We start from the raw sequence: 20,470 nt of genomic DNA, 5'->3' as shown, positions 1-20,470 counted from the left end.
TTCCTTCTTTTTGTCAGAGGTTTTGCCTTTTATCAACTATATCAGTGTTTTTTAAAGATAGAGTCCTAATGACCTGTTGATTGGGGAAGCAGCCACCTCAGTACTCATTGACTTTCTGTTACTGTATTATGTGATACAAATTTATGGCTCTAACATATCTATAGGGCTGGTGTGCTGCAATACCACATCTGACTGAGCTCAAGGTCCATCTGTGGTGTTAAAGTTTAGATATGGTCCTCAATGTGTGGCCAATAAAGGGGTGAATTGTTGGACGAGGCACCGTCTCCTGCACTGCGAGGAAAATGGATGTGGAGAAGGGTCACAGACGTTCCCGGGGTATGAGCACCCTGGAAATATGTCTGATATTTATCTTCGTAGCAATGACCGGCGCCTGCATCGGCCTTGTGGTCATCTACTTCGTTGACAAAGCTGACTCTGAAACAGAAGGTGAGTGTTTACACCCGCTGAAACACACCGTGCTCCCTTTTAATATCAGCATTTCCCTGAGGTACTTCAAAACGAGAAGCTATATTGTGCTGAGGATTTTCTCAAACCTCTTATATACTTGATTATGTTCTTCTAAAATAAAAATCATAAATCGTTTTTTTTTAACTTAGTCCTTATTTATGATGTAAATTCCAACATTTTTTAGGCAAATTTTGATATTCACAAGTTTGGTGTGCTGACCATGAACATGTGTGTGAATGACACGTTGCATCTCGTAGCTCCTCGTGGAGATTTTGCAGAGATTGCTGATACATAATAAAATATCTTTATTGCTGGTAAATAACTGGTCAATGATTGTTCAGTTGTTGATTTGAACAAAGCCAGTATACAGAGACATGCCAAAGTGAATGTACTGAGCTAAAATTCTCAAAGCATCTAAAATATCTGAAGTAATTATTGCAAAGTACAAAAATAACCAACATGCATCATCATAATAATGATTTGATTGCATCTGCTGTGTCTTAAATGGACTGATTCTAATATAGCACTTTCCTGCTTGGGCATTCTGCACCTACGTGCTTTCTACCCAACATTGCTTCTCTAACGAACACTGAGAGCAACTCAAGGTTCTGTATTTGCCTAAAGATACTTCAGCTACTTCACAGGCAGTAACTGTCATGACATCACCCATTGGGTTTGGACTAATGCTGTTTTTGGAATTTCCTTTTAGGGTACAGCTACATTCAATTTTTAGCCAATAATAATTGGTTAGCTAGCTGCATTCATAAATTGCATGGGCACAATGTAAGAGATGCTCATATCATCTAAACACAACAGACTGTACCATACAGCAAACCATGATGTTAGTCAGAAAATCCATTAAGATGCTCCAAAATATTTTAACCCCACACACACACACACACACACACACACACACACACACACACACACACACACACACACACACACACACACAAACCTGTGAATCAACACAGCCAGGCCTCTAACTCCAGTATATTAGATGACTTACAAGAAAAAAAATTCACCCCACTCAGAGTTGTTATAAGTATCCATAGAGACCAAAACTGTTTTTTATACCAGGCTGTAAATATATATTTTTAATTCTAAAAAGTCCGACATTTTAAAATGATGGACTAACTCAAGAAGCACAGAGAGGAAGTGGAGCTCCAAACACTTTGGTGTTGGCTTAATTTTTCAACTCTGGAAGTTGCACATTGGCCCAGACTGAAAAGTATCTCAGCAGCTATTATATTATAAACTATAAAAATATTATTAATAAAGTTTTTTTCCCCTTTTTTTATATAAACATGCGTATAAAACATTTTTAAAGCCATTAAATTTTTTTTTTTTTTACAAATACCTTAAGAACTAATGTCACGCTCAACTGTACTTAAACGTAAACATGCAAACAGAGTAAAACCTTCAGCTGTGACCAAGTTAACATGCTGAGATCAGCATTTAGGGCAAAGTACAGTCTCACAGTGCACTCTTAGACTGGAGGGCTAGCTGTAAGACTTCCACAGCCTTTTCTGTAGCAAATACCAGAGCAGGAAACAGACTCAAGGCAACAGAAAATGTAAGACCAGTGCTAATAAATTGCTGTTATGGAAATAAAGGTAAGAAAAGCCTACATGAGTTTTTGCTGATGTGAAAAAGTAAACAAGTCATGCAATGGTTTTTACAGGGGCTTTTACTTTCTGATCCCTAAGAAATTAAGCCACACACAAGAAAAGGTGCACAAACAGGAGCTCTCGGTATCGTAAAATGACTGTGTTTAATTTTATTGCATGCATCATCACCACTGCAGCGGTCCTTACTATAATACCATCCACAGACACCATCTCCTCTATTTTTTCAAAGCTCCAGTTTAGCAAAACAATCATTCATTCTGGCCTTAAGCGTGAAAAAAGAAATTCAATAGATGAAAATGGCTGCTTTGTGAAAGCAAACACATTTAAGCTGACTTGTTTTGTCTTTGGAGAATGAACCCTGAATTGTTTGTTGCCTGAGAGGCGTAAAGTGGTGATTATCAGCAGAAACAAATTGATTCTTACGTTACTCATCAGTTGGTGCTTCGCTCCTGAAAAACAGCTGTCAAATAAGAGTGCTGCACATTTGACTCTTTGATCAGGAATTACTGTATGATTATTATTATTTTCCCCTGGTCTTCATCACTTTAACAAATACGTAAATCTCATGAAAAAACTCTGTTACAGATGAGTGTTTCTTTTGCACCACAGAAAAAAAGACGCCGTGACCGAAGCTTCTCTGGCAACATGCGCAAAACACAACACTGTGGATGCCACACAGTGTCATCAATGCTGTCACCAAGGCTTCGACTTTAAAATCACATGCTTTTATAGTGTTTTTTAATAAAAAGAAATTCAAGTGTTTAAGTGTTTGCGCGATCATAAATGGTCATGCCTTTACTGACAACACACTTCAGTCAGCGTGTTGCAAAAATGACTGTCATATCATTTTATTTATAACCAAATACCTGAAAAATAACTTATTCCAGTCCACCTCAGTCATCAAAACACAGAGACGATGACACTTACAAACTATTAAGCTGAGCAACAAATTAACTGAAACCTGTTTAATCTAAAGGAGGATTGAATAAAGAAATGGAATTCAGAGTCAAGAAGTGAAAACCCCAAAACCCTGGATATAAACCCCACAGTCTTTAAGGAAGGATAATTGCTTTAGCAGGTTCCTGGTTTGCACTGGGTATAAGAGCACAGCAATCAGCTGTCGCAGTCAGCTCAAAGGCTCCTAATGCTGCAATCTACAAATGAATCCAGGAGCTACAGAGTGCACAGGAAGAGCGTTTTTTTGTTATTGTACAGTGACTGTTGTTGTGATTTGCCGCCATATGAATAAAAATGAAGTGAATAGAATTGAACGGTGTTTTGTTAATTGATGAAGGGTGGCTGTATTTCAAATGGAGATCATATTGCCATGATTTAAAAAAAGAAAAAAGAAAAAAAAAAGATGGCTGAGCTTAACCATCTGATGTATTTCCAGGCCTGACCTTAGGGTGTGGGGCTCATCAAGAGCTGTCTGGAGAGTCAGGCACCTTCACCAGCTCAAACTACCCCAGCAGCTACGACAGTGGCCAAAGCTGCGCTTGGCACATCACCGTGGACCCTGAGAAGGTGACGAGAATCATCATTAGAGCGCTTCCGATCTTCAGCCTCTCTTTAAATTATATCACCAGTAAAATTAGAAAGAAAATTTAATTATGCACTAAGAGAAGTTGAAAAGCAAAGAACAAACTCCAACAAGAGTTTTTATCTAAAAATTTTAATCAGTTTTATCTTAACAGCTGTAATCCTTTTAATTTACATATTCAAGAAATTACAGTGGCTTATTATGATCAGGTTCAAGCAAAGCAGAGGTGAGTTTTCTCTGTAATAGTGGCTCAGAAAACTCCACAACGCTTCTCTTGAGATGATTTCATGGTCTTGGTTTTGTAACTCCATCCATAAAAAGGCTTTATCAGAACTTAAAAAAAAAATTATTATAGTTTAAAGGGAAAAGATTTCCAGGCTTCTAAGTGTCTGAAATGATTTTCCTGTGAACACCAGTTTCAGCACATTCACATTATCTCTCTTTTTTAGTTCAGATCAAAACCATTTACTCGTGTCTCTATTTCACAGTCTTTAACGGTGCTTCTGTCTGCTGTCTGATCAGCAGAGTTTGTCACTGTTATGGAAACTGTCTTATGTGAGGCCAAGCAGTAGAGGACAGCTGGGATGAGTGCGGTGGCAGCGGTGTGGACAGATGGCTGCCTTGTCTCCTTCATTCTCCTCAGCTTTCCTTCTCAGACCCAGAGGACAAAACAAATCTTTGATCCTTCTTTCTCTGGCAGCACGGCTGCCCTCCTGCATGCCCGACACAGTGGCTGTTATCTATACGCATCTCTATTTCTCTGTATTTGAACACATAAGCGAACATAAAACCTGCTCTCGCACGCGTGCACACGCGCACAGTCAGAATTCACACCGAGCTCTCACGCTCGCATATCTCTTCAGCAGCGCTTTCTCAGATTCAAAAAAGAAAGATGAAACACCTCTGCGTGTTTGTGTTGCAGGTGATCCATTTGTGGTTTGAGGAGTTTGCCTTGGAGGACACCCAGCTCTGCACAGCAGACTTTATCACACTGCAAGACTCAGTGGGAATCATCGGTAAATATCACACATAAATTCCAGCCTTCTGGCAGGGTGGGGGATAGGAAATTATTTTTAAAAGATGGTGTTCAGTTTCTGGACAGATGGGCATCTGCCCTTTCAAGGCTAAGGGTTTCATCTCTCCACGGGCAGACTCAGCTAGTGAGCTACACACGGTCACACTGGTTCAGTGCACATTACTCAGCACTAACTCCAACACTGTTTTTAACTACACAGCAGAGTTTATGGGGAAGGAATAATATCATGAACTTGGATTTGGTGTTGCCAGACTAGGGCACAGATTTAAAGAATGGGACTATATTTGGGAAATTAGGTGGACAGGTTGACAGATGAGTTCAGGCAGGAGTCTCTGTGGACTGTGATGTTTGCAGATGACATTGTGATCTGCAATAAGTCCAGGAAGCAGATGGAATAGAGGAAGTGCGCACTGGAGAGACATAAGCACGACTGAATACATGTGTTTGAATGAGAAGGAGACAGGAGGAGCTGCCAGGCAGGGGGAAAGAGGGGAAACTCACAGAGTTTGTGAGACAGTTGTGAGACAGAGGAGGATGCTAGGTGTGTCTCGGGAGAGATGGAGGCCTCCCTAAAGGGAGCAGCTGAAAGACAAAGTAGAAGAAGTGAAGTAAAAGAGTAAAGTCAAATATATTTGGCCTTAGGGGAAATTCTGTATTTCATATATATATATATTGACTTTAAAAAAAAGTAAAATACATGAAAAAAGATCAAACCTGATGAGGCTGCAAATTATAAAACCATTTCATCATACAAAGAGTTCAAAGAGGTCTGTAAATGCCACCTCTGTGAAAAAAGGAGATAAACATATCAAGTGAAAGCACTCAGAGATAAGTGCCACGGATAATTTGATCTGATAATCAAACTCTGGCGCTTCTAAACTTGCTAAATGCAACACTGAAAATATTCCAAAACATGATTAATTTGCAAACTACAATTTGTCAAGAAAAAATATGAAAAAATATAGAAATAAAATGCAAAGCTTATTCAAATCAGTGTCCATTGTTCTACTGTAAGTCTTTAACACTACAATAAAGCCCTCATTTATTACATACATATTACATAACTCAATGTCATTTGTTGTGATAAACTGATGCGAAATAAACAGCTTTAAGTTCAGTTCAGTTCAGTTTATTTCAAACATGTGCCTTCACAATCATTACAAAATATCATTTTATTATTTGTTTAAAAAGGAGTAGGCAGTATATACTTATTTGTCCCTACCCCCTCAAGTCATTCTAATCTGACATCATAATTGTTAATAAGTGCTATTTGTACCTCCCTCTGACACATGCATGTAAAAGACTTTTGATCACTCCAACACGGCACATAAAAGAGACACTCGGACTGAAAGCAATGACTTACCCCTTTTGTGGTCATTCAGTTTTTTTCCCCTTTTTTGTTCACTGTGTGGTCTTGTTGTGCTTGTTTGTGATCATTGTAACTTTAGAGCTGTCTATTACCAGTTGGACAACCCCTATAATAAACCAGCTTCTTATCTGTGATATTTGTAGGTAAATACTGTGGCTACAATAAACCGAACCCAGTGGTGTCGCTGACAAACCAGCTGACTGTCTACTTTGACACCAATGACAGAAAAACAGACCGAGGCTTCAAGGCTCATTACAAAGCTGTGGCTCCACAGCTCACATCAGGTAAGACTATAAGAAATGACTTCATCGAGGAAATAAGCCTGACATAACGTTGGATCTCTGTCTTACGTTACACGATTGACCTGGAAGGGGAATGTTGTAGGGATGGGTGCAAGGTGAGACGAGGGGTAATAGATGGTCAATCAAAACTGGGGTGGGTAGGTGGAGGGGTGTGCTGTGGGTATCCATGCGCTATCTGTGGAAATGAAGTGCCCTTCATCCCTGCTGCCAGAAATAGCCGGAGCCGGCGGCTTTCTCCAAGGTGATCAGGGGAATCTGATGACGCCCGGCTTCCCAGAACAAAACTACCCAAACGGAGCGCTATACCAGGTAGAGCCACACACATGAACTAAAACACACAAACACCAGCTCAGATCCAACAGCATTTCATTAACACTGGAACTATGCATCTGAATACTACTACTACTTCTACTACTTCTACTACTACTACTACTTCTACTACTACTACTACTACTACTACTACTAATAATAATAATAATAATAATGTAATTTATATTGTACCATTAAAAAAGTTAAAAATCTAATGCATCGTCACAGGACAAGGCAGGAAACAAGCGACCCATAAAAAAACTGTATGAAGAGATAAAAATGAAACTATATAAGGTGAAGTAATACTGACAGCAGAAGGATATAAAACTGGGAAATAAGAGCAATTAGAAATGAGAAAACAGGCCAATTAAAAGCAAATATAACAATCATCAACATATATGAATCATCTGAGGAAGCACCAATGACCCTTACATGACTGTATCATACTGCAGTATGATACAGCGGCTATAACTGACATTTTTATATCAGATTTCATTTTCCACGCAGAGCTGAAGGAGGTTGGTCGTAATAAACCCACTTAGATAATTAGCCTGATTAGCATAAAGAAATAACAAACAAACCACCCTGCCCGTCTCCAAGGCTCAAAAACACACGTCTAAAATTCAGTAATTAACGTGTTTGTCGGTTTTGTTTGATCCGCACACAAAAAGTAATCTGAAAAATAAAAGTTAACATCATTAGAGAGCTGCTGGAGCACTTACCCAAGCTCCAGCGATTTCCTAAAGCACTGTATCTGACTTTCAAATGCAGTTACAGTGTTCAGATCCAGTGGCAGCGTAAACACAGCTAATTCAGGAAAATTAAAAATATCTCATTTAGGATATTAAACTGATGTGACCAGATAAGCAACAGAGGTAAGCATCTTTAAAACTTTAAAGTCAGACTAATAGGAGGCTTTGAGTTTAACATTTAAACAAGGCAAGTGGTTCCACTTGGTTTCAGCGTAAAGCTGAGCTAATTGTCTCTTGCAATAAGAATAGTATGTAAGTAATTGCAAATAGTAAAAATGTATTCTTACTGCTTCCTATAAATGCCACTAATGTCTGAAACTGTAGTCTGTTTGAATAGATTTAGATATAGGATATAGGTTACGCCTAATTATGAACATCATTTATGGGCTTTTTGTTTAAAATCTAATCAAAAATAAATCTAATTGCCAAAAGTGGATTGGTAAAGATATATACTCCTAAATATCTCATATAACATTGACGACAGTGATGTATTAGCATAGACGAGCCTAGACGTTTCCGATTCTCACCCAGATGGCGTTTGTGGTTCTGATCATTCATTAACGCATCTAAATGAATCAGAGTGTATTCGGATGTGCGGCTTTGCATGCTGGGTTTGGATGTGGAGTCATATGGCATTATTTGGCTGTCATCATGATTTCATCTGGCTGAGCTTGAGCTCGACAGATCACCGTCTGTCCAAACAAGAGCAGAGTCGGTGAGAGAATTATTTATGAGTTACAGTAGCCTATGTCGAAACCACGAGACTAGTAGAAGGAGAACATGAGGAGTGATGCAGATGGCTGCGCTGTGCGTTACTGAAACGACATCAAAATGATTTTAAAGGGCAAATATTAAGCCTTTTGTCATTTTCCATCAGTTAAAATGATGGATGCTCATATTAAATATGGTCAGTGTTTAAAAGAATAATGTCAGTGTATTTGCTAGTAAAGCTAGTGTTTCAGACTGCTCTGAACACACTACTTCACACAGTTATTTCTACTCTTGGGCCTGCTGATGTCAATAAGAGGGGGTTTCCTTAATATGGTCCTTTCAGGGTCCACCTAAACCTGTTTGCAAGGGGCAGCCAATCAGAATGCAGTTGGCTTAAATGGGGAGTAGTTAAAGTGTCTTGTTTGCAACAGAGTAAATAGTGAAAAGCTACTGTCCTATAGTCCAAGAATTATAAATGTGGAGTTGGAAATTAACATAATAGTCTCTCTTTAAATCCATAGCAGACACAGCCTTTCACACTCTTTCTGTGCGTTTGCTCTTTGAATCAGTGGAGAATCACAGTGCCTGAAGGTGAAACGGTCCAACTGACATTCACCTCTTTTGACCTGGTCCCTGAAGCCTGCGGAGACTTTGTTCAGGTCTATGATTACAACCAGGCCAGCCCTCAGTTAGCAGGTAAGCATGGCACAAATTACAAACAAAATCCACAGTTCTTCTTTACATACCAAAATGTTTTCACTCATCAGTAGAGTTTACATCAAAGCTGGATATGTGACTAAGAGGAAAACGGGATGTGTTAAAATGTCAGAATAGACTGTGGGCTTTGTTCAACATTAACAATGTCAACTTTGTAGGGCCATGAATAAAAGATGAGCTCAATTAAAAGTTTGAGAAGCTGTACAATGGGCCAAGTTTCTCGAGTCTATTTTAATCTTAATGAATTTAAATCTGTCTCCATCTGACTTCACTTCTCAAGCAACACGTAGCAGCTACCAATGTCAAAGCTGTTGTTCTTACACAAGGCTGCGTAAGTGTCTATCGCCTTGTCACAGACGTGTAATCCATCACAGGTAAATTATGTGGCGGAACCATGCCGAAGCCGCTGGAAATCAGCAGCAACACGATGGTGGTCCGCTTCAAATCTGACAACAGTCTGACTTCAAAAGGATTCAGTGCAACGTACACAAAGTCCAGCCTTCCTCCTGTTGTTGTCACCACCACCACGACCGCACCCACCACACAAACCCTTCCACCTGCCACAACTTCAGGTAAGCACCTTCTCCAAAGCCTGAACACCCCCCCCCCCCCAATGTTAAAAGATTTTGACATTAGCAAAACAAGAAGGAAGTATTACCAAGTGCTGGTTTCGCTACAGGACCTGGTGGCCCAGAAATCCTTGATGGACGTAAAGGAGTTCTTCAGTCATCAGGTTTCCCAAATCCATATCCTGCCCATTTAAATAATTCCTGGGAGATATCTGTGTCCAAAGGATTCCTGGTTAAGCTACAGATCACTGACTTGGCCATCACAGGAGAGACTGGAATGTGCAAGGAGGACAAACTGATCATCTCAGACAAATACAGCACTCTAGGTGAGCCATTACTTCTATTTTGTTCTTGCATTGTCTTGGTTGACTACATGCTGCATGCTTTTTTTTTTTTTTTTTTTGCAATTTAGCTCGGTTGACCTGTGAGAGAAGCACATGAATGTGAGGCCGTTGGCTTGTGTTTATTGCAGCCGCTCTGCTGCGTCTGTAAATCTGTTGATTAGGAGTTGGGTCGCACAGAGCACAGCAAACTATAAATTACCTCTCATTATTCACTTCAGGGGCTGCAGTGAGGCTGATACAGCTTTATCTATTGCTCAGTACTCAAGGACTAAAGCACTGAGATACACTCTTTCCGTGAAACACTCACAGATAAGCAAATGGTGTTTTAGTGGGGCATACTTTTAGATTAGGGCATATGTTTCTGTGCACAAAACACAAAGGAAAAATAACAATAAGAAATATGACAAAAGTCCTTGTGTTCTTTACGCCCAAAAGCAGGATGTTGTGAAAGATTAATTAACTTCTAAGATAATTTCAAGGAGGACTGTATCAAAATACTGTTTTTTTGACTTTTACTTCAGCATTTCACTTTCTTGCTATTTTCTAATGGTCACAAATTAGTATAATTCGTATATTAGTATATTTATGTTTAAGTGTTAAAAAAATGACTCAGTATGATGTAAAAGTTGGGATCTAATCCTAGATCCCACAAGGAATAAACTCACTTTCAAATGATTACACCAGGGGTGGCCAACTCCAGGCCTCGAGGGCTGGTGTCCTGCAGGTTTTAGATGTGTCCTTGATCCAACACAGCTGATTCAAATGGCTAAATGACCTCCTCATCATGTCCTGAAGTTCCCCAGAGGCCTGGTAACAAACTAATCATGTGATTCAGGTGTGTTGACCCCGGGTGATAGAGGAGAACAGCCTCCTTCCCTCATCACTGAAGATGGGTCGTGGATGGGTTTTCCAGCATGACAATGACCCAAATCAGATCGCCAAGGCAACAAAGGAGTGGCTAAAGAAGAAGCAAATTAAGGACATGGAGTGGTCTACCCAGAGCTCAGTCCTATAGAAATTCTTGTCTTAACAAGTGGCAGTCAAGAAAGCTAAAGGATTTAGAACAGAGATGTTTGCAAACCTGGTGAAAGATTACAATAAATGCCTTACCACTGTGCTTTTCAACAAGGATTATTAAACCTCACAGTAGTGAGTCATGTTGTGCTTGGGATTCAAATAATTCCACTCAATGACACGCAAATCAATTAATAACTTTTGGTTATTCTGTCTCCCTCCATAAAAATGAAATTACAATCAAAAGTAGAGCCTTTTCGTTTGTTTATAAGTGAGTAATGTCACTAATTCAGCAGGGGATCAAATAATTATTTTTCTCTCTGTAAAGTTCTCCAAATTCTGATCAGCTCATGTAGTCCATATGAAGTACCTTTGGTTTAAGGATAAAGTGTCTAGTGTGCATTGTTCATAAGTCATCGTGCTCACAATATGTATCTATGGAGATGCAGAGTAATTAACACAACGTCCTCCACACCATGCATCATGTTAGCGGCACATCATGCGGTCCTGAGATTTTCATTCACAGCCATCAGTAGGGTTGTTAGAGAATGATCTCAAACAGATGCCTTGTTGATTGCAAAGGTCAGAGAAGAACAACACGACAGGTTTCAGGTAATAAAAAGACTCTGAAAGCTCATCAGTGGACTACAGAAGCATACGACAGCGGAAGGTGAGAAAAACATTGCCAGGCCTGATTAGTTAATTTCTGCTGTGATATTCAGCTGGTGGTGTCAGATTTTCATTCTGAATTATGTCATGAGTTCAGGCTCGTGGTGATATACTCTTGGTACACTTCGTCCCTCATTGACCATGCCTCTGTGTGACCACTGTATATGGATCTCTTAATAACACGCCGTGTCACAAAGCACATACCATCTTGGACTGGATTCTTGCATGCGATTCACTTGACTCAGATGGCCTCCGCAGTCACTAGCTGAGCAACAGCAAGTGCATGGTTCTGTCATGTCAATATGGCAGTCCATATTATATTTAGTGAGCTTGAGAAAACAAGTCTCCCCCTCCATCTCACTCAGCACTGGAGCGCCTCAGGGCTCTGTTTTAAGCCCCCTGCTGTACTCACTGTACACTTATGACTGTGTAGCCACATCAGACACCACCTCCATTGTCAAGTTTGCTGATGACACTGCTGTTGTGGGCCTGATCTCCGACAACATCGAGACGGCCTACCTGGAGGAGATTAGGAACCTGGAGACCTGGTGCCAGGAGAATAACCTCCTCCTAAACATCAGCAAGACTAAGGAGCTGATCGTGGACTTCACTACAAAGCAGGCGTGGAATTACAAACCCCTCATCATCAGTGGCACGCCAGTGGAGAGAGTGGACAGTTTCCAATACCTGGGTGTCCAAATCACTCAGGACCTGTCATGGTCCTGTCACATCAACACCCTGGTTAAGAAAGCCCGTCAGCGTCTCTTCTTCCTCAGAAGACTTAGAGACTTCCATCTGCCACTGAAGGTGCTCAAGAACTTTTACTCCTGCACCATCGAGAGCGTCCTGACGACAAACATCTGCACCTGGTTTGGGAACAGCACCAAGCAGGACAGACGAGATCTGCAAAGGGTGGTGCGCTCGGCCGAACGCATCATTCAATCAGAGCTCCCTGACCTGCTGTCCATCTACACCAAGAACCAAACCTAGGAAGATTATGATGGACCTCTCCCATCCCAACAATGGACTCTTCTCACTGTTGAGGTCTGGGAAGCGCTTCCGCTCCCTTAAGGCCAAAACAGAGAGAATGAGGAGGAGCTTCTTCCCCCAGGCTATTTGGGCCCTGAACCAGGTGTAGGACTGGACTCTCCCACACACATCACCACATGTACGCTGGTTTTTCTTCATGTATACTTCCTATAATTTATAATCTCTTTCTGCTATTTGCACATTTTTTACTGTAAATTTCTAAGTTAAATCTGTAAATTTTGTATAACCTGTAAATTTGTAAATACTGTAAAACCACTGTCATTTAATGGTCGGGCATTGCATTGCACAGCCACAAGCATTTCACCTCATGTGATACTGTGTATGGTTGTGTGTGTGACAAATAAAATTTGAATTTGAATTTGTCCTGTAATCCAAGTCAGATGTTCCTAATAATGTGGCATGTGTATCTGCCAATATGTATGCTGATTTTTTGAACTTAGTGAAGGGTTCGTCTTAATTTGCAACATGTTTTGCTCATTAGAAGTTGATGTTACTGTCTCTCTCTCCTCTGCTTTGTTTCATTCTCTCATACCTTCCCTTTTTCCTCTGTCCTTCCTCTCGCTGATCCAGGTACACACTGTGGCTACATCCTTCCCCCAGTGGTGGTCAGCGCCAGTGACACGATATCTGTGACCTTCCAGTCTGACAGTCGCCTCACAGACCGCGGATTCTCTGCCAAGTGGGAGGCTGTGTACCCTGAGGATATCACAGGTACTGAGCGCTGATGAACACACTCGCAGGAGTGCAAAACACACACGCGAATACACACACACGCAAACACACAGGAGCACCTCCACACCTGAGGCACATAATGCTGTAGCAGTACAGCATCTCATTTAGACAGAACATAAAATCCTTCCTCCTCTGTCACATATTTACAGTGGATATAAAAAGTCTACACTCCCCAGTAAAAATGCCAGGCTTTTGTTATTAAAAATAAATCGTGTCAAGGATTTTTTACACCTTCAGTGTGATCTATAACCCATAAAATTCCATTCAAAAACACATATATACCTTTTAATCTGTTTAAACTTACAATAGCCTGATTGCATAAACATTCACAAAGTTAATTAATGCTTGCTTGAAGCACCTCTTGCTTTTTGGGTAGGCGTCTATCACCATGATACATCGCAACTTGGCAATATTTGCCCCCACTCCAAATCTGTCCAAGTACGAGAGTATCTCTTGTGCACAGTCCTCCTCAACTCGTCCCACAGATTTTCACCTGAGTTCAGGTCTGGGTTCTGGCTTTGCTGTTACAAAACTTTAATGTTCTGACAAATGTCTGAAATGGGTTGTAATTCCCTTCACCTTGCATAAAGCTCCGGCTGAAGAAAAAACAGCTCCAAAGCATGATGCTACCACTGCCATGCTTTACTCACGTGCAGTGCTGTTTTTGTGCCTTTTGGAATTAGCGGAGAAATATAGTTGTTGCATAAATAGGGAGAGCTCTATCAAAGCGCAGGAGTGCATAGTGACAAGCATCCAAAGAAAATGATAAAACGCCTTTCTTTATTTTAATCACAGTTATGAAGCTAGAGAAGAATTTGCAGCTGCACATCTGGTGAAGAAAAAGTTAAAGCACCAATCACACAGTGTAAAAATATAACGCTAAAACTCCTGCTGTCTACTTGAATAAAACACATAAAGGTTATCAACAGACTTCAGTGCTGTGTCAAAAATGAGTTTGGTAAATATACTGAATTATTAATATGTTTTAATGGATGTTTTAGCCATCATCATGTAAGCTGTGCAGTGAAGGTGAATGTTTTAAACTGTCCATCATATTAAATTGTTTATGAAAAATGAATAATGAAAAGTTTAAAATAAATTCAAAATAATCAAAGAAGTTAAAAATGCTTCAAAGTTATACTTAATGCAACGCAGTAAATAGCCAGTTACATTCAATACTATGCTTCATAGTAGGCTCTCGTGCAGTTTTCTATCATTTCCCCTGTCTGTTTCAGAAATCCTGGGTTGTGGCTTTTCTTCAAAGGAGGAAACCGGAGTTATCAAGTCCCAGGACTGGCCCATGAATTACAAGGCCAACACCGAGTGCATGTGGAACATCAAGGTGCCTTCGGGAAAAAAAATCACGCTGACATTCACCCATTTTGACCTCGAAGCAAAAGATGCCCTAACGTCCACATGCTATGATAACATAATGGTCTATGACATCAATGGTCTGACTTCTGCACTGATTCAAAGCTATGGTAAGCAGGTTTTTACAGCTGCCAATGTCTGTTCCCCAAATAATCTGTACCTGCAGAGCGAAAGTAACTGAAAGTCCTGCTTCGGTTAATTGAAGAAGCTTTTTTGTGTCACTTTGGAACTGTGGACAAACTTTTTTGTCATCAATCCTTTCAGGTCAGTTTTGTGGAACTACGCTGCCTGATCCCATCCAGACAAACGGCAACAGGCTGCTGATTCGTTTCCATACAGATTTGCTTACTGAAGCTAAAGGTTTCAGGGCCTATTGGACAACAAACCCCAGCCTGCCTGCTCCAACTGAGCCACCTGTTCAGCCCAATCCCTGGGACAACATCATCATAGGTGGAGTATCTGCTCCAGCCCCAAACAGTTTATTACAAGCACCTAGACTGCATAGGTGAAGCTGCATCGATCCACACTTTTCTACGAAAATAAATCAACTGATCTGTGTTGAACTCATAAACAATCTGTTTATTCCCATCAGTTATACAAGGCCTGTTGTGGTGCACTGTTTTAGATTTCCAGTTCGCTAGGTTCAGGTTCACATTTGTTCCCTGTAGCATTAGACAGCTCAAAGGTCTTTCAATAGAATATAGTGTCGACTGTGTGCGCAAAGAAGCATTTCTTTGCTAATAAATTAGCAATGACAACCTTAAAAGGCAGTAATATATCAGATGTCACGTTGTCAGCGTGTCACACTGAATCCGAGTGGCAAAACAATAAATTAGTGCGCTGCATTTAACATCGCTGTTAAACACTGCTGCAAGTACTGAAACAGTCAGGCAGCATTTGCCATAATTAGGGACAGTGGAGCTCTGCACGGATTGAAATAAAGGACCTGCAATTTGTCACAGCACGGCTTCAATACCTGCAGCTATTTTATAAAATCGATCACTCTGTTTAGTATTTCTTAATCTTAACTAACACACTTTCAGCTGGGCAGTAGTTCCCACTAGCCAATTAAACTGACCCCCAGATAAGAGTTTAGCACAGCTGTTGCACAGACACATTTCACACATTCATCTGATTCATGATTTCTGCTTACTCTTTCTTCACACCCTCTTTACTGTCTCCCAGATGTGCAGTACAGCAAGGTGATTTGATGTGCCGACTTTTCCTACTAACTTGCCGGTTGTCACCTGATTTCCATTCTTCAATTGCCAATGAGCCCCAGGTGGCGCAGGGCCCTGCCAAACCGATAGCTGAAAATAGTTTTATAGATGGGCTCCACTGCCTAGGAGATTTTACTCATTCAGGCTCATGCAGGGTCGCCCTGTGAATAGAATGACGCAAGTAAAATGAGTACAAAGGAAGAAAATGTGTGATAAGAGTGACTGGGACAGTTTAGTGGGAAGTCTGTAGATTAATAAATTTATATCTTCACGCATGTCCATGTTGTGACATCAATTAGCTGAATTTTGCCGCAGGAGCATCGTATTATTTTTGAATGAAGATAAAGACATTGCAGTATGTGTGCATATTACTAAAAGCCAGAATCATTAGGACACACCACACAGTTTGAACCTGATACAACTGGAAAATTATTTAAAAAAAACACAAGTCTGTTAGCTGCTGATACGTGTCGTCTATTCAGGCTTTATTTACACAGGCACAGATTTGTTTGTGTAGCCTGTACAGTGCACAAACAAATCATTTCTCGAGAGACTCTGTACATGTGGGTGTTTGCCTTTCCAGACTGGCCAAGCACATGTGGGAAACCAGCCATTCCTCCTGCTGTTGTGTCACGTATTGTGAATGGAGAGCCAGCCACACCGCACTCCTGGCCCTGGCAAGTGTCCATGCAGGTGAGAATCTCCATGTGCCAATGAGGAAAATTCACAGAAAGATGAAAACAAACGGCATCGAAAAGCCTCACGAGTACATAACCTGTGCAGTTACAGTTTCCTCACAATATGATATCAGTGTCCTTTTCTGTATCCTATATTAATTTTCTGATTGACTGTACAGATCTGAACCCAATGCTGTTCATCACATTTAATCATCATCATCATCATCATCCTGTTTAGTGAGTTTCTTCTCTGCTTGTTTCAGGTCTGGCCAACCAGTCAGCCAGAACCCACATTCTCCCATACCTGTGGTGGTACTCTTATTCATAAGAACTGGGTACTTACAGCAGCCCACTGCTTTATAAGGTACATGTTCAGTTCCCTCATCAATAAATACATGTACTATTTCTAGTAATGTGTTCCAAAAAAAGTTTTTCAAGTCAGTTACAAAGAAATGACATTTAAGTCTGGCTTTTATTGGCTTTTATTTCTGCAAAAGTTTTCCTAAACTTCCTAGAAGCCCATTTGTGTAATCTCAGGAGGCAGTTATCTCTGTGTGTGTGTGTGTGTGTGTGTGTGTGTGTGTGTGTGTGTGTGTGTGTGTGTACTGTTACCTCGGGCTTATTACAGTGTGGGAACAATGCCTTGTTAGAAATGCCTCAACGCTTTGGCTAATAGGCTACAGTGTTCTTTAGAAATAGAGGCGCTGGTGCACCATGGAGCCTTTCGAGTATACATATATATGATAGATACATTCTTGTGGAACTAGAAATCCCACAATCCAAACAGATACAGCTTTATGTCACACAGTGCACTGACAGTGACAGGTACAGTGTAAAGCATTAGCATTAGTTCATCTGCTCATTTCCCACCTAGATACGCTGATGAGCTGGAGCGTTGGCGCATGTGCCTCGGCAAACACAACTTGACCTACACGGAGCCGAGTGAGCGATGCTTCAACATATCTAGTATCTATCGGCACGAGGGCTTCAAGTACCCCACAGTGCCCTCGGTGGAGTTTGACATTGCCTTGGTCAGACTGGATGGAGAGGTGACACCCACTGATGAGATATCATTTGCTTGCCTTCCATCTGAAGAGGAAGCCCTACCTGAGGGAAAGAAGTGCTACGCCACCGGCTGGGGAGATGAAACTGGTGCTGTTTTTGTCTTGTCATGTTCATTAGCAGCCTCTGATAAAATAATTGTAGCCTGATGTTTCAGAGCTGTGTTAAAGTGATATTTATTTACAAAGAACTAGAACTGCATCACCTCAGAATTGTATATTTAGCATGCCCTCTGCTGGATTTAATGTGTAAATGCCTCTTTTCTAATGTTCCTGCGTCAATCTCGAGGCTTCTGTAACAACTGAAATGACTCTGTGTGTTTATCAGGTAATTCAATTAACCCTAAAGCTGCAGAAGCGCTCAACCAGGTCGCCTTGCCTGTGGTGCCTTATGACACCTGTAACAGGATGGATTACTGGTGGTTCCAGGTCAAGACCTCCATGATCTGCTGTGGTTATACACTGCCTGATGAGCTCAAGTCTGTTTGTCAGGTAAAAGAAGAACTATAAGAGGAGCTATATTGCGGCCATAAATTGAGGTTTATCTTAACAGTAAACTGGTCTGGTCAGATAACGCTCAATTTCTGTACAAGAAGGGCTAAAGACTCCATCTGTTGGGCAGGCTGATGTCTTTTGGTCAGCATTGCTGGTGAGATGGGAGCACAGAGAGAAACTGGAAGCTACTTAATGGACTGGGGAAGAGGGCCAGCTCTTTCCAGTTCAGTCCCCTAGACTCCATAGATGAGGTGGGTGAGAGGAGGATGATAGCCAAGCTAATGTCCATTACAGACAACACCTCTCACCTCTCAACATCCTCTCACTCAGGATAAATAACTTTGGATTTAACTACTCTTGGTAGTGTGGCTTTGATTTCACTTTCCCTTTTGACTCTTGTCAGGTTCTAACAGGCGAATTTCCCCAGTGTGGGACTAAATAAAATGATCTTATCTAATCTTTTAAAAGAACAACAAAATCACTTTAGTGTTTTAATGTTCTGCTCTTGACAGGGGGATTCAGGGGGACCCCTGGTTTGCCAGGATAAAATTGGCGATCCATGGGAAGTTCATGGCATAACTAGCTTTGGCCCTATTGGATGCATTATGGATAAGAAGCCTTCTGTGTTCACCCGCTCTTCTGCCTACATCCCGTGGATAACAAATGTCATCCGCCGACACCTCTACAATGAGCACAGTATGAATCCAGCTCTTTAAACATACTTCGTTTCCCCATTGTGACAATATGTGACAAAGTCAAAGTGTAATGCCAGTTTTCTCTCTCTGTCTTCTCTATGTAGCATCAGGCTGTGGGGGACCAAAGGACCTGACTGGTACTGGTGGCACTCTGTCCTCTATGGGTTACCCTGGCACCTACAGCAACACAGCCCAGTGCCAGTGGAACATTCAAGTGCCTGAAGGCAAATTGGTTCACCTCCATTTCCACAATTTCTCTCTGGAGGAGAGTGATTTGTGCCTAAATGACAAAGTCAGACTCTCAGACAAAACAGGAAGTCTGGGTATGTGAGGATCTGCCTTCTTTCCATGTTAGACACCAGCGCAGACATTTCAGCACAGTCAGTGCAGCCTCTTGTTGTTGTGACACAATGACAGTGATGTAACCAATCATTATAATGTCTAAAGTTTGATCATTTGTGATGTCAGGATAAAACCTAAAATTTGTCAGGCTAAAAAAAAATTGAACATCTGTATAGCACGCATGGCAACCAGAAGCCCAAAGTAGACAAATAAATCTCTACCCAAGTAAAAATACCTACAGACCGGTAACAAATAAAAGAAAAACCTTTGACCCCCCACAAGGAGCTTTCACTTCCAGAATGCCACTCAGTTATATAACCACCATGTGCTAAAGAACCATGGCATTAAACAGACTGGTACAAGCACCTTATTGAGATAGAATATATACTCAAATAACCCTGTTTTACTGTGTAGTAAAGTGCCATTAATCAGTTTGCCAGGCATAGCACTGAAAAGATAGTGGTGTCACATGTGATCAGCCCTAAATGTCTCAAACACATATCTGCAGTTTTTGGGGGGAATTTTTATTATGAAATGAACTCCTAGGACAGAGCTTCTAACACATTTTCATATTACCTCAGGTACCCACTGCAGTCACGTGCCTCCTGCAGACATGGTGAGTGATGGGAATACGCTTCACATCAGTTTCTCCTCCAACGACAAAGTGGTTGACTCAGGCTTCACTGCCACCTGGAGGGCAGTGGACGCTACAGAAGGTAAGATAACATAAGACTGCGAGGGAAAATTTAAAAATGTAAAGCTTTAAATATCTAATTTTCATAATATTTTTAAATCTTCTCCTTTCCTCTTTTCAAACTCTATTCCCTTCCCTCATGTTTCTTCTTGTTGTACTTCAGTTCCATGTGGAGGGACTTTCAGCAGTGATCAGGGTGAAATTACTTCTCCTAACTGGCCTAATGACTACCAAGCCCAGACTGTCTGCACGTGGCGCATCAACGTTCCTTCATCAAGAAGTATTCATGTAGCCTTCACTCACTTTGAGCTGCAAGCTGTAAACCTGTTAGGAAATTGTGTGGACTATGTGGAGGTCATCAATGGTGAAACGATGGCATCACTCGGTGGGTCTCCGAACTTTAAATACCGTCCACAATTTATATCTCAGGTCACATAACGCACAATGGTGGAAAACTATAATTTATTCTCTTCTATTCTGCAGGTCGATTCTGCGGATTTGCCCCTCCACCCCTCATCAACATCCCTAGTAACACAGTCGTCATCCGCTTCCTTAGTAATGGAGCCAGCCAAGAGAAGGGTTTCCGTGGTTACTGGACTACTGACACCAGTATCTTCCCAACTCTACCACCTCTCCCTAGTAATCCATGGGACAACATCACCATCAGTGAGTGTAGACATACACTGTAAAAAACTGTATATA

General features: G+C 41.1%; 1 protein-coding gene across 1 annotated transcript in view; it reads left to right on the top strand.

Moving 5' to 3' along the window:
* Positions 1-212: 212 nt before the first annotated feature.
* zgc:154142 (uncharacterized protein LOC555481 homolog) overlaps positions 213-20,470 on the top strand; it is a 27,289-nt gene continuing 7,031 nt past the window's right edge. The window contains exons 1-20 of the mRNA XM_042225050.1: positions 213-453; positions 3,493-3,623; positions 4,562-4,655; positions 6,188-6,328; positions 6,558-6,655; positions 8,688-8,814; positions 9,210-9,407; positions 9,515-9,730; positions 13,052-13,192; positions 14,449-14,694; positions 14,849-15,034; positions 16,388-16,497; positions 16,745-16,845; positions 17,356-17,633; positions 17,871-18,034; positions 18,550-18,733; positions 18,837-19,055; positions 19,656-19,790; positions 19,932-20,153; positions 20,252-20,434. Coding sequence (XP_042080984.1) covers positions 303-453; positions 3,493-3,623; positions 4,562-4,655; positions 6,188-6,328; positions 6,558-6,655; positions 8,688-8,814; positions 9,210-9,407; positions 9,515-9,730; positions 13,052-13,192; positions 14,449-14,694; positions 14,849-15,034; positions 16,388-16,497; positions 16,745-16,845; positions 17,356-17,633; positions 17,871-18,034; positions 18,550-18,733; positions 18,837-19,055; positions 19,656-19,790; positions 19,932-20,153; positions 20,252-20,434 — 3,325 coding nt within the window. The 5' untranslated portion in view covers positions 213-302. The remainder of the gene's footprint in view (positions 454-3,492; positions 3,624-4,561; positions 4,656-6,187; positions 6,329-6,557; positions 6,656-8,687; positions 8,815-9,209; positions 9,408-9,514; positions 9,731-13,051; positions 13,193-14,448; positions 14,695-14,848; positions 15,035-16,387; positions 16,498-16,744; positions 16,846-17,355; positions 17,634-17,870; positions 18,035-18,549; positions 18,734-18,836; positions 19,056-19,655; positions 19,791-19,931; positions 20,154-20,251; positions 20,435-20,470) is intronic.

This window comes from Haplochromis burtoni, unplaced genomic scaffold (genome assembly GCF_018398535.1).
Source record: "Haplochromis burtoni strain Fernald_Lab_line unplaced genomic scaffold, NCSU_Asbu1 Contig_158, whole genome shotgun sequence".
Taxonomy (NCBI): Eukaryota; Metazoa; Chordata; class Actinopteri; order Cichliformes; family Cichlidae; genus Haplochromis; species Haplochromis burtoni.
Note: the sequence above shows the minus strand (reverse complement) of the source record. Positions and strands in the feature narration are given on the sequence as shown.